At 44.3% G+C, this 14,202-nt stretch overlaps 1 protein-coding gene across 1 annotated transcript in view; it reads left to right on the forward strand.

The window, feature by feature from the left end:
• Positions 1-3,778, forward strand: part of MPP4 (MAGUK p55 scaffold protein 4) — a 56,470-nt gene extending 52,692 nt beyond the window's left edge. The window contains 1 exon segment of the mRNA XM_061607509.1: positions 3,319-3,778. Within this exon segment, the coding sequence (XP_061463493.1) occupies positions 3,319-3,510 (192 nt within the window). The 3' untranslated portion in view covers positions 3,511-3,778.
• The last annotated feature ends 10,424 nt before the right edge of the window (positions 3,779-14,202 follow it).

Raw genomic sequence — 14,202 nt, forward strand, 5'->3', positions numbered from 1 at the left:
CACATTATATCATTAGCTGTACATCTTTAAAAAAAAGGAAAGCAGAAAGGTGAATATGTGTTTGTAAACACATATATTAGACTGGTCCATTAATTAGGGAGCCAAGAGCTGGCTGCAGCTGTAGGTGTGTTCAGGTGTTTACCAGAACACATTTATTTATTTAATAGAGTTTATATATCACTTAATCATCCAAATGTCTATACTCAGACTTGAGTGTGAGTGTTCAGACTGTGGATGGGAGCAGGGGTGCACCCATAAGCTCTGCCCCAAGTCCCTGTGCGCATTAGTCCTGCCCACTCAGCCTTCAACCTTTCCATGTTGAGCAGGGAATATATGAAGGGAGACTTTACCGGTGCTTGTTCAAACATGAGTTGAGACCTTTGCATGATTGAGGACCCTGAGAAAGCAGGGTCCTCAACCACATGGATGCTTTTGCTCATGTTCATGTGAGCCCAAGTAAAAGCCACTTCAGACCTTCCCTCTCACTAAGTTCAGGGATTGAGTAGGTGAGGCCAATGGGCATGGGGACATTGGGGTGGGGCTTACGTATACGCCCCTACCCCTGTCCACACTTTGGATTCACAAGTTCAAGTGAACACCTGAACATGCCTCCTCTGATGGGAGTACACTCAATTGCAAACTCAGGTTTGCCTCTGTGTACTGTAGGTGTGAATGACCCTAATGGAAGGCACAAGTAATTTTTGTACTCCCTATGAAACAGCAGGTCATAGTCTGGGGGTACTCCTGGATCCATCTTTGTCACTAGAGGCCCAGGTGACCTCTATGGCTAGCAGTGCCTTTTACCAGCTTTGGATGGTAAGACAGCTGTGGCAGTTTCTGGACAGGGATAGCCTGACCACTGTTGTCCATGCACTGATAATCTCCAGATTGGATTACCGTAATGCACTCTATGTGGGGCTACCCCTGACGTTGGTTCAGAAGCTGCACCTGGTGCAAAATGCAGCAGCGAGACTGCTCACTGGAGCAGGGTGTCACCAACATGTCACTCCACCACTGAAAGAATTGCACTGGCTGCCTGTTTGCTACTGGGCTAAGGTTAAGGTTCTAGTTGTGGTGTACAAAGCCCTATACAGCTTAGGACCAGGATAGCTGACAGACCGTCTTATCCCTTATATACCCAGTCGATCACTGCACTTTGCAGGTGAGGGCCTCCTGCAGATACTATCTTATCAGGAGATCTGTTCCACACAACATAGGAAATGGATCTTAAGTGTAGTGGCGCCTACCCTTCGGAATTCCCTCCCCTTAAATATTTTTGTTGTTATGTGCCTTCCTTGATTACAACTTATGGCAACCCTATGAATCAGTGACCTCCAAGAGCATGTCATGCATCACCCTGTTCAGATCATGTAAGTTCAGGTCTCTGTGGCTTTCTTTATGGAATCAATCCATCTCTTGTTTGGCTTTCCTCTTTTTCTGCTCCCTTCTGTTTTCCCCAGCATTATTGTCTTTTCTAGTGAATCCTGTCTTCTCATGATGTGTCCAAAGTATGATAACCTCAGTTTCATCATTTTAGCTTCTAGTGATAGTTCTGGTTTAATATGTTCTAACACCCAATTATTTGACTTTTTCGCAGTCCATGGTATGCGCAAAGCTCTCCTCCAACACCACATTTCAAATGAGTTGATTTTTCTCTTATCCTCTTTTTTCACTGTCCAACTTTCACATCCATACGTAGAGATCGGGAATATCATGGTCTGAATGATCCTGACTTTGGTGTTCTGTGATATATCTTTGCATTTGAGAACCTTTTCTAGTTCTCTCATAGCTGCGCTCCCCAGTCCTAGCCTTCTTCTGATTTCTTCACTATTGACTCCATTTTGACCGATGACTGTGCCGAGGTATTGATAATCCTTGACAAGTTCAAAGTCCTCATTGTCAACTTTAAAATTACATAAAGTGGGCCTTCTTTGCCGCCCTCACCGCCACACAGTAGACACAGTTATGATGTTTTATTCGTGCCCGATCAGCCTCACCTTCTTTATTAAAGCCTTATCTGATGCTATATTTACCTTGTCCTTATGATAACCTATAAGCTATACGTAAATAAACCTTAGATCAATGATTTGATTTAAACTATACCTTATATTAACTCTTGTTTCAACATTTTATAGTATTTATCAGCTTACACATGCTTATTGGAATAGCATCCTCATTTTAACTTGCTAGGGACAATAATAGGATGGTCTTTGCAACCCTCCAACAGTGCAGAGACATTTAATATTACTGCTAACTAATCCTTCATTTGGTCTTTATTAAATGTTCATCCATGGTCTCCACAATTTCTATCAATTACCTGAAATCTCCTTCTTACCCTATGCCTTAGTTGCAAGCATCCACAATCTCTGATTCCCCCTTGAAATTATTTAAACTAAAACACTATAACATCAAACTCCTTTACTATTTAACTAGAAAGGATCACACTCCACTATCTCTATCTATTAGACTTCTAGTATACCTCAGGTTCTTCATCCTCCTTGGAGACGCCCTTAAATGTAATATACAAAAGCCCAGACACTTTTATTAAAATTGTACACTATTAACACCAATAGATAAAAGCTCACATTCACTTTAACCTTAAGAACTCATTTATTGTAAATCTGAAGTAAAGAAGTTAGTTCTCTGTTCTTGTGGTTATGTCTTTTGGATATAACTGGATGCCAGCTGATACTGTAATCCAACGGTACTTTCCATATCATGGCTCAAAGTCCTCTTTGCCTTCTGATTGTTAAAGTTCATTCTAATCCATCCATTTGAATGTGCCTTAATGAGAGCCGGTGTGGTGTAGTGGTTAAGGTGTTGGACTACGACCTGGGAGACCAGGGTTTGAATCCCCACATAGTCATGAAGCTCACTGAGTGACCTTGGGCCGGTTACTGCCTCTCAGCCTCAAGTTGGAATCGACTTGAAGGCAGTGCATTTTTATATTTTAAAACCCTTTAACCTTATGCTTATCAATGCAGGATAGTAAATTCAATTTCAAAGCAAACTAATAATTGCTACAGATTAATGAACAATGCAACTGCCAAAATGGGCATTAGACTAGCATCCTGTTGAACCTATGCATGATATTGGAAATCAGAACTGAAGTTGTATTTCATCAATTATTTTGAAGCACAATTGAAATCTAATTCAGGCTATCTCTTTATTAAAGATTTATGAATTTTATTTACTTAATTTTGTATGTAGTATACATATGTATATTGAGAGCAATCATTATGTTAGTCTTAAAATATGCAACTATTTGGCATGCATATAAACTATGCCTTTAGCTTCTTGTTGTTCTGTTCTCTGTAGGAGGAAGATCTGCAGGAGATGGAAGAGTCAGCTAAGAAAATGGAAACTCTGTTTGGTCAGTTCTTTGATCAGGTTATTGTGAATGACGATTTACAGGAGGCTTGCATGCAGCTACTGTCCACTGTGCACCAAGCACAGGATGAACCTCAGTGGGTCCCATCCAGATGGATATGCTCAGAAAATCAGCTGTAATTCTCAGGCCTAGGCAGTTTAAGAAAGATTATAGTTCATGCTTTACTGCAACAATAATAAATGCTGGGATTGCTAGAGAGAATATATCATTTTTTTCAAGGAATTTAGAGAGGATTAGTCAAAAAGCTATTGCAAAATGTAGTATTTGTCTGGTGTGGCATTCTTAAGCATTGTACATTCAGTAACATTAATTCTGTACCAAAAATTGCTTCATTATAGTATAAGAATATAATTTGTTAAGAAAAATAAAAGAATATATTTTGTTGCATTTGTCTGAGCCAGTTGTATTAATCTAATCATACTGTCTTTTGACTTTGGGGGCATTTTGATTGTGTCCTTTCTTGAGCAAAGTAAAATTTCAAGGAACCTTCAAATTAATTCTCCAGTAATTTTGAGGTGGGGCAGTCTTTGTTATTGATTGATGGCAGTGTTAACTATCAATAATTATTCTACTTCTCTGCTAACGTGTCAGAGCCAATGGAGAACCGACAGCAAGGTTCTGGTTTGACGTGTACCTGAGCTCTTGTGACACCATTTGAATTTTACTTCAGCACCTTACATCTTTTGTGGGTGAGAGGTGCCATTTCAGGCAGCGGCTTGGGCTATGGTGTTGTTGGACCCTAACACCAAAGACTGAAGTCAAGAAGACAGCTATTCCTCACCTGGCTTGACCTTCCACACTTGGCTTTTCTCCTGCCAGAACAGGAAAGCAGTTGATGCTGAAGCAAAGGCGGCTGGCAAGCACCACTAATACTGTATTCTGCCACACATCTTCTCCTTCAGGCTGGGGGAGAAGCAAAGCAGCTACTCATGTCACTCGGTCACACCCTGTGGCACTACACAGACCCTTACAACTGGCAGACACCATTTTTAATACTGAGGAGGCCAGAAATGGTGATTATTCTCCTCACTCATATAATTTGGGGGCCACTACCCCACTCTTATTCATTGGCTTTTTGCCTCTTCAGCAGCCACACAATAGCACCTAGTAGCAACTAGAGTCCACAGATGCCCAGAGTGCAGTAATCTGAAGTACCCCAAAAGGGTTCCATGAGGATTCTCTTTTTTTAACTTTTTTTAACCTAACCATTGTTTCTTTCTGGCAGCATGCCTGCTCCTGACAGCTCCCCCCCCAAGTGCCTGACAGAGGCAAAGTGGCCACTTTGGAGAGGGATGGCTATTCTAAGGTCCCTTCCAGGTGACCTGTTTATTGTTTGCTGTTTATTGACCATTCATTCTGATTTGTGTGTGGGAAAGTTATACGACATTCCATCAACCAAGTGTTATTCCAGTGCATTTCCTCATCATTTACCTCAAAAGGTCCATTTTTAAAGCAAGTTTATTGCATGAGAGCACAAAATCTAATTGCACAGCCTGAATTTGCCAGTATGTGATTGAATCCATCCCAAAATAACACCAGTATGGAAGCCCTCAGTCTCTTCTCTCTTAAGCAAGCAGTTCCCTTTTCCTCAAATCAGGCACAGGGTTGGAGTGTTGTAGGAGCCAAATGGCAAAACAGAAGCCCAGCAGTTCAAGTAAACATAACTTGAAAGACGGGAGTTACAAGTCTGTCTCTTTTCCTGGGCAGGTGGCCCATCCCTCCAAATCTTGAGATAAGGAACAGCTTTGCTGCACAACAGCTGAGGTATATTAGACATAAAGAACTTGAGGGTCCTTAAAGGGGAGATGTGCCAGAGATAGGGTTTCCCACCAAGTCCATCTTTTTGAATTAACTCTAGTCATCTTCATAGGGGATTTTTGTGTGCAAATAGCTTCCTAATACGCTTCAGCAACATCCCATTCTCCCTGAAGACTGGTTTTTCTGTTCCTAAATCCATTGAGGAACAAATGAAAGATCAGCAACTTATGGAACGCCCACTTTAGACCAAAATATAGGTCTGATAAAGAGGAAGATTGCCCTGTAAACTTTCCAAAGCTGAGTAGTTTCAGATTACTTTTATGTGAATTATGCTCACTTCTCAACAGACATATGATTAACAGTGAAACAGACTGCCTTGGAGGATAGTGAACTCTTCTTTGAGGTTTTTAAGCAGATCTAGCTGGCCACCTATTAGGGATGCTGTAGCTGTGGATTTTCTGCATTGGCAGGGGCTTAGACTAGATAACCTTTGAGGTTCCTTCCAACTGTACAATTCTGATTTGTGGTTGAGTTGAAGAGACCCACTGTAATTCCCAGCCTGACACTGCATGCCTGGAGATGCAGAAATCCAGTGAGATTTGCTGGATAGTGTGTTGGTCATTTCTTAGAGAGCCCTGGGTACAGATCCTTACTCTAGCAGGATGCTTTTGGGTGGTCTTGATAAAACAATTATCTTCTAGTCTTGAATAACTCTTGTGTTGCAAGGACACAGGTATTTTAAAGAACATAATCAGAACAGCATGCTATTTGATCTTCAAATGGACATTGTGTAGCTAGTTGCACTTGCTCAGGGGATGGCTGTCCCTATGGAATACTGTAAAGCAGAATATTTCCCTTAAAAGTCTTACAGGCTTTGACTATATCACAAAAGTTTTCTTCTTTATTTTGCTCCCACCCATTTTTTTAACCAGGGCTCTGTTATAGACATAAAGTGGAAAGCTGACCTTACATCTTTGTATGCTCTTGCAAACCCTATATTAGCACACTTCTCAACCTTTATATAGAGAAAGACATAAGAAGATCCTGTTGGATCAGGTCAGTGGCCCATCTAGTACTAGCCTGTTCTCACAGAGGCCAACCAGATGCCTATGGGAAACCCAGAATCAGGATCTGAGTGCAACAGGAATCTTCCTTCCTGTCATTTCAGAAGCATACTGCCTCCAGTCATGGAGACGGCCATTGCGGCTAGTAGCTATTTATACCCCCAAAAAGACAAATGCATAACTAGAGGTTAAGGCTATCTTTGCATTAATATCTGTTCCCAACCAGACTCATTGGAGGAATACCCAGAAGAGAATGTAACACTCTTTAGGTTATAAAACTTGGTTATAAATCACTTCAGGACTTTTTTAGTGGAAAGTGGTACCGTATACAAATTTAACACAACTAAACTAATGTTGCAGTGCAATTCCATACATGATACAGGTTTACTGAAGAGGTCCCACTGAGTTTAACAGCATCTATTTCCAGGTAAGTATGTACAGGATTGTACCCTAAGTAGGGTTGCAATATTCCAGTTCCACAAATCCGGGCAGGTTAATTTGCATATTATGCAAATTATTTGCATATTAATATTTGGATTGTCCAGTTGTTTTGTTTTTGTGCCTAGGAATTACCACCAAAAACTGGGGAAAGATGTGAGAAATCTTTTTTTTAAAAGCAACATTTTTAGCCTTAAATGCCTAGACTCTAGTTTCCAACACTATGGAGTATTGATTGATTGATTAAGAGAATTTATATCCTGCCCTTTTGCTGTTAAAAACAGAGCTCAGCACAGCTTACAAATATAATAAAAACAATAAAAATACACAATCAATATAAAAACATAATAAAAACACAAAATAGCAACAAACAAAGTAAGTCAGGGCAGCAGTACGGTTAACCATATACGATATATTTCAAAGTTGTGGTGGGTGGAGAAAAACAAGAAGCCAAAATGTTAGGAAAAGGAGTCTTTCACACAACATGCTCAGTTGTAAATACCATTGCAGCAAGCTTTACAAGTTCCTCCAGTATTCCACTGGTGCAGGCACTCAGACATTCAAAGTATCTGTATGTTTCTTAGGTTTTATAAAAGCAGAGCTTTGCTTAACTCAAAATTTCTTCTCCCTTTGATCAACCACATCTACACAGGTTCCACCTCCATACTCAAAATGAAACTGGGCCTGGAAGTGTGCAACAACCCCACACATACCTTGCTAATTAGATTACCAATGCCAGGATGTCTGTCTTATCGACTACTCTCCTGCTCCACCCCCCCCCCCCCGGGCATCATAAAAGACCCATTCCTGGGCTCAGAAAGAAAATAAATATCTGGTCCTCTTCAAAGTATTGATAAGCCTCTTGTTTTAATTGAAATAATAATTATAAATTCTTGTTCTTATCACTAATGGGAGTTAATTACCTTGCATATGCTGCTGTTGCTTCTATGGCTGTAACGGAGTGAGGTTAAAGATAAGTGAAATGCAAATAGGAAAAAAACAACACCAAAGGCAGTAACACTTTCCTAAATGCAATACCATACCAACCACAACAAGATTCCTATGAGTAAGGCAGAAAACTAAGCATCTCACAACCAGTCAGGATTCCTAACCAAAAACCAAAAATACGATAAATGAAGAAATATTTATATAAGCATGACTATCAAATGTATTTATTATTTACCCAAACTGTAAAGATATTTATAGTGCAATCCTAGGTTTATTTATTCAGAAGCAAGTCCCAGCGTATTCAGTGGGGCTTACTCAAACAGGGACAGAAATGCAACTTCAAGTGATAAGCAACTTCATTCACACAACCCAAAATTCCGAATCATGCCACTTTACGCTGTTTTGCAACTGTTTATACTTGTTTTTATGGTTATTGGATTTTAAATGGCTTTATTTCTTGTTGTGAGCTGCCTTGGTTTCCAACCCTACCTCACAGGGGTGTTGGAAAGACTCCATACACGCACACGCACACACTGCAGATGTATAAATACATACAGCCCATATAATCGTTTATTATCAAACCAGTTGGTCATTGCAGAAAAATCAGTATTAGTTTTTAAAAAATCAGTATTAGTTTCCTACAGAGAATAAAAACTGTAATACCTAAGTAAGCCCTGCCTACTTGTTTTAAAATAGGACTGGAGGGCACAAACACAATTCTTTTTTACATTCACTCCCAAGTCCCATTGATTTTCAGCACATTCATAACCATGTCTACTCAAAAGTAAGTCCTATTGAATTCAATGGGATTTACTCTGGGCATATGGGATTAGCATTGCTTTTACAAAAAGCAAGTATTGGGAAGGTTTTCAAAACACTGCCCAATATCTGACTCCTGCACACAAGAGGAAAAAAAACTGAAATGTATATACTTACCCAATTTATGAGATTTCCAGATAAACAGGGGGTGAAACCACCATTTTGTTTTCTAGAAACTGCCTAAGGTCAATGAAACTGAAACACAATCCCTGATTGGCTGCAATCCTGAACGGGCGGGGTTAAAGCTACGAAGTGCTATACAGTACTGTTTAAAGAAAGATTTAACAGTCGGGGGCGGCAGCTGACGTTTTTATGTATATCTCGAGAACCGGACCACCTAGAAACTTAATTTTTTTTTAAATTAAAGCTGAGAATCCGGGCCACCTAAAGGGCTAGCCGGGCGCCAGGTGGCATGTGCACGTTTATGCCTATCAAGATTCTGCTGCGATCTTCTGTTGTAGTGCATCCTATGCATGCTTACTCAGAAGCAAATACCGATCCTGTAGATGGTAAAGTACTCTTTATACTGCTGAAAAAAATATGTTTAGTGAATTCCTGGTGTGAGATAAGCAGGAAAAGGAAACTGTGCTCAGAACTTGAAAGGGGGTTTAGCTATTGCCTGAGGGTCAACAGATCTTGTGAATCACTTATTGGCTGGACACCTGAAAGGGCCGGGATTAGAGCAGCCGGTACGGAACAGAAGTTGCAGGGGGCACGGCTGACCTTTTGGTTTATATCTTTTGAACCAGATCACCTAGAAAGTTATTTTTTTTAAAAAAATGAAAGCTAAGAGTTGTAGTTCAAAAACGGAACTTTTCCAAGCTCTGCCTGAGACACAGCTGTTGGAAGGTGTGAGTTTTCTAGGGTATATAAAGGGAGGTTGGGATGGTCTTCCTTTAGAAATGTGGCTTAATGGAGAATAACATGATTGGTCATTAGAGAAATGGAGACAGGGAAAGAAAGAGAGACAGTGAAGCAAGCTGGCAGACAAGACCTCAGGTGCCTCCCAGCTCTGAAGCAGCAGCCAGGCTCTGCAGGAACAATGCCCACTGTCAGGGCAGGTGGCTTGCCAAGGTAACACTGAGCCACTCTCCTTTGTTGCACCTCTTGCTGCTGGTATAAAAGCTGCCAAGCTGAGGTGTCCAGCGTGGGTTTAGTGGAGGAGTTGGTGGTGTGGAGGAGAGTAGCAGGAGTTAGAGAGAGCAGAGAGAAGAGTTTGGCTTTGATTTGATTTCTATTTTCATTTTTCTTTCTTTCCGTTTCTTTTTAATTTGTCATCCGAGAGGTTTAAACATGGAGAAAATGTAAGTAGGGTTTCTTCTACTTTTCTTCAAATCCTGGGGGGAGCACCCGGGGTCCCTCACGTGGCCTGCATCCCTGGAGGATACAAAGGCAGCGGTCCTCCTGCTCTGTAGAGTCCAGACGTACCTTAATGGTCCATACAAGGCCTGCCGCCACCATCTCCTGAGCTGCAGAGAGCAGGAGGACTCTCCTCTAAGTCTTCTTTGAGTACATCCATTATTATTATCTATTATTCATTTATTTATTTATTATTACATTTATACCCCGCCTTTTTTTCCATGATAGAAACCCAAGGCGGCTTACATATGGTTCCCAGGCAGTCTCCCATCCAGGCACTGACCAGTGCTGGGCTCGAAGAGCCCCCTACCCCAACGCTTCTGGCTGCAGGCCTGAATTGGTCCTCTCTCTTGTTTCTTTCAGGTTTAAATGCCTGCAGAGTCTCCGGGCGCGCACCAGCAAGGTTGTCCCTTTAGGGGAGGCTTCCCCCAAGAGGTGGAAGTGCCCGTGCCTAAAATGGAGAAGGAATCGGGTTGCGGCAGTACGCAAAGCTAAGCCAGGTGAGGCTGCCTCTGTCAGCAGGTGTGCCCTTTTTGTGGGGAGGGAGAAGGTGAGGATGGTGTGGGAGAATCTGTGAGGAGGGCAACCTGGTGATCATGAAAAGCCCTGCTAGGTCAGACCAAAGACCCCTGTAGTCCAGCAGCCTGTTCCCACCATGGTCAAACCCGGTGCTGCAGGGACAAAGCCCACAACGGAACCCATTCCGGGAGCCCTCTCTCACTTGATATTCCCAACAACTGCTCCTATTTAGAGGCACACTGTCTCTTCTTCTGGGGGGAATGCACCGCCACCTCGACTAGGAGCCATCAATGGCCTTCTCCTCCCTGAATTCCTGTAGTCCTCTTCACCAGCAGCCACCATCCCCACATCTAGTGGGAGGGAGCTCCATCCTTGAGCGATGCAGTGCTGTGTGAGGAAGGAGCCCTTCCTCTTCTGTGTCCTGAAGCTGCCACCCTTCTGCTTCACCGGATGTCCCCACTGGGCTCAAGCATTATGAGAGGGGGAGAAAACGCTCTCCCTGTCCACTCCAGGCACCGTTTTATATGCCTCCTGCCTTACAACACAGAAAAAAGGCATGACACCTGAAAGAAACGCGGGGTGGTGGTGGTGGAGGAGGGTGTCAAATGTGAAAAAGAGGAGGAGTTGGATGCCCTGGCCCAAGGGAAGGCCTTCGAGTGAGATGAAGATGTGAGGGGAAGGTGGCAGGCAGGCAGGGAGGGAGGGAGCATAGGGGGCCATCTGGAGCTCAGCCAGGAGATGGTGAGGTCCCTCCCCAGCAAAGGGTCTGAGGAGGAGCATCAGGAGTGAAGGGATGGAAGCCATGGAGAGCTTTGAAAGGGTTGGGGACAGAGTGGAGAGATGGAACAGAAAAAGTGGAAAGATCAACACAAAGATGTTAGAATAACGCAGGTGAGGAATGAACCTTTCCTCACAACTTGTCCTCTTTCCATTGCAGAACCGCAGGCGGATAATGCTGCCTCCTTGCCTGAGGTTAGTATCGTAGGGAGCAGAAGTGGAGGGCGGGCACAAAAGCTCTTGGCGCAGGAGCTTGCAGAACCGCAGGTGGATAACGCTGCCCCCTTGCCTGAGGTTAGTATCGTAGGGAGCAGAAGTGGAGGGCGGGCACAAAAGCTCTTGGTGCAGGAGTTTGCCTCCTCCTCCCCCAAACCCATTCTGGACGTTTGCTCCCCTGGGACCCGGCAGACCCCCATTGGAACCAACGTGTTCTTCCTTGACTATTCTTCCAATTTCAGGAAGTCACCCCGCAGGAGTACTTCCTTTTCTGCGTCACCTCCACCTGCAGAGACACCCGGGCGAGCGGCCAGGATACTGTCCCATACGACAAAGAGTTGGTAGCTCAGACCATTGTGGTGAGTGGGATGCAGGCAGGGTGAGCAATCCTGCGGGGAGGTGGGCAGGAGGAGGTCTGGGGATGGGTTGTGGGTCAAGTTCTGTGGAAGGGACCCTTTTGGGACCAGCAAAGGGGAGGACTTTGCAGGCATTTCGAAGGGAAATTCCTATTTCAAGTGAAGTCAGTCCCTGAGGTTGGGGCTGGAGCAGCCCTCCCGAATCCATGGGACACCGACTTGACCCTTCTGTTCCTTGATCTCTTCTCAGGACATCGTCGACAAGCATGATGATTTCCTGGACCCCTCCAGCATACTGAGAATGTCTATGGAGGCCATTTTTTATCTCAGGTGTGCTGTTGACAGGGGATGGGATGGAGATATTTATTCACAGTCATAGTAGTAGTCAGAGCCAGCAGGGAGGCAGGATGGGGCAAAGGACTGGGCAGCTTTTATGCTTTTGGGGCCAGACCAGCCCTCTTGGCTTGTGATCCTTCCTTGTGGAGAGGAATACCTTAAAGGGGCAGCAGGCCTCTGACTTGGAAGCTAGAATTGAAGGGCTCTGTAGGGGATCCCTAGCACGAAGGGGGTTGGTTCCTCGGGTGATGTGGAGGCTTTGAGGACACAGACCCTGGAGGTCCATGTCCAACTTGAGGGTCTCTATCTCAAGAGCCCCAGATCTGCTGGGCTTGGCTGTGGGTCAGGCCTGATCCTGACTCTGGTCCTGGGCTGGTGTCTGTTCTCTCTGCCTCCAATGCCAGTCCTTTGAGATGCCTCGGATGGCTAACTCTGGGGGCAGAGGGAGCAAACACCAGTCCAGGCCCCTCCTCATCTTGGTGTGAGGCATAGCCCAGGCTTCTTCTTCTTGGGGGGGGAGGGATATCTCAGTATGCAAATATGTAAGAGAGGCATGGGGGGGGCTTGGGGCTCCCAACACCCCCTGTTGACTGTCCACAGGTCTTTGGGGAAATCCACCTCATCTTTCCTCCTCTATCCTGCCAGTTTAATGAAGCCTCTGTTTTCCACACAAATGAAAAGAACGATTATCCAGGGAATATTCTATTCGATCTATGAATTGATTGAATTTACTGAGGATGACAACGAGGTAAATTCTTTGTTGTTCGATCATTTTTCTTGCGTTTTGATTTCTATATATCTCCTGAGAGTTTCCAGAACTGTTTATATACAATGATTTTTTAAAAACTGTGCTCCACATTTAAAAGAAAGTATGCCCTATTCAAAGCCGCTAAGTATTTACAAGAAACATCAGGATTATTAATGAAAACAGATTAAACAAGAAATTTAAAACATTTAAAACACAGTCAAAACTGCTGCTTACTAAAAAGAGAGAAGAGCATATCAATATCGATATGCTTGGATAGGTTTGCTTAACCAGAAATTATTTCAGCAGCCCCTGAAAGGGATACAACAAAGGCACCACTTGATGTCAATAGACAAGGTGTTCCAAAGAGTAGGTGTTGCGCTGCCACCCAAAAGAGCAATTTCCAAGCACAGGACAAGTATTAGGGAGCACTTTAGCCATGCCAGTTCCGCAGATGGAAGCCCTTGAGTGGACTCTGTTAGTGAACATGGTTCTCAGTCTGGCCCCTCTCTCTGTTCTGCCAGGTTCCTTGAGTATCGCCGTTGCTAAAAAATCGATTGTCTTTCTTTTTTCCCCTTCCACATCATCTCCCGCCTGAATCTACGGATCCACCTCGATGAAAACTGTCTTCGCCATCAGGATCTCCAGGCGATTTTTGAGTTGATGCTGAGGGGCCTCCTATCGGAGGCCCCCTCCCTTGAAACTTTATCAAGCATAATTGAAGTAAGTGTGCTGGGAGGGTATGTGTCACTGAAGCAGAGCCTGGTAGGGAGGCATCACCCCCCCTACACACCTTTTCTCAGCAGAATTACCCACCAGGCACCCCTCGGGCCCCTTCCCTTTCGGCAGGCAAGCTGAACACCCTGCCACACTGTGCCACGTGTCTGGCAACATGCTGCAGAGTAGCCTTGAGCATGATGTGCCAGGCCAGGCACCCAAGCTTACTGGGTGGGGCACCCGGGGGAAGGCCCCAGTGCAGATTTTGGACTGGGCCATGTCAGAGAAGGCAGTCCTTTCAGATGGGTTGGGATCTCCCTCGACTAGTGGGGGAAATGCCTTGGTGACTGGTGGTGGCAGCCTGTCTGGTCCCCTGATGCTGAGCTGCTCTTTCCTCCCACAGGACCTGCGCATTTACATAGAGGGAAAGGACAAAAAAGAAAGGGACCTGGCGGCCAGTAGCCTCCAATGGCTGCTGGCCGACGCACTCACATTCCCAGACCTGACCGTAAGTATCTCACCTTTATGTGTTGATTTAGAGTACTTGTACTCTATGGCCCCAAGAGGGTCTCAAAGCAGCTTACGAAAGATGAGAACCTTCCAGCCTGCTCTCTGGGACACAGGGTCTCCCTGTGGGTCCAGAATGGGACCCAGATGATGGAGGTGGCATTCTATGCCCTCTGCTTTGGAGCTGCCCTTCAACCTCCGCCCACGAGGCGGCAGAGCTCACAAAGGCTCTCTCAGGCAAGGAGTGGCACT

Source organism: Rhineura floridana, chromosome 2 (assembly GCF_030035675.1).
Source record: "Rhineura floridana isolate rRhiFlo1 chromosome 2, rRhiFlo1.hap2, whole genome shotgun sequence".
NCBI classification, from domain to species: domain Eukaryota; kingdom Metazoa; phylum Chordata; class Lepidosauria; order Squamata; family Rhineuridae; genus Rhineura; species Rhineura floridana.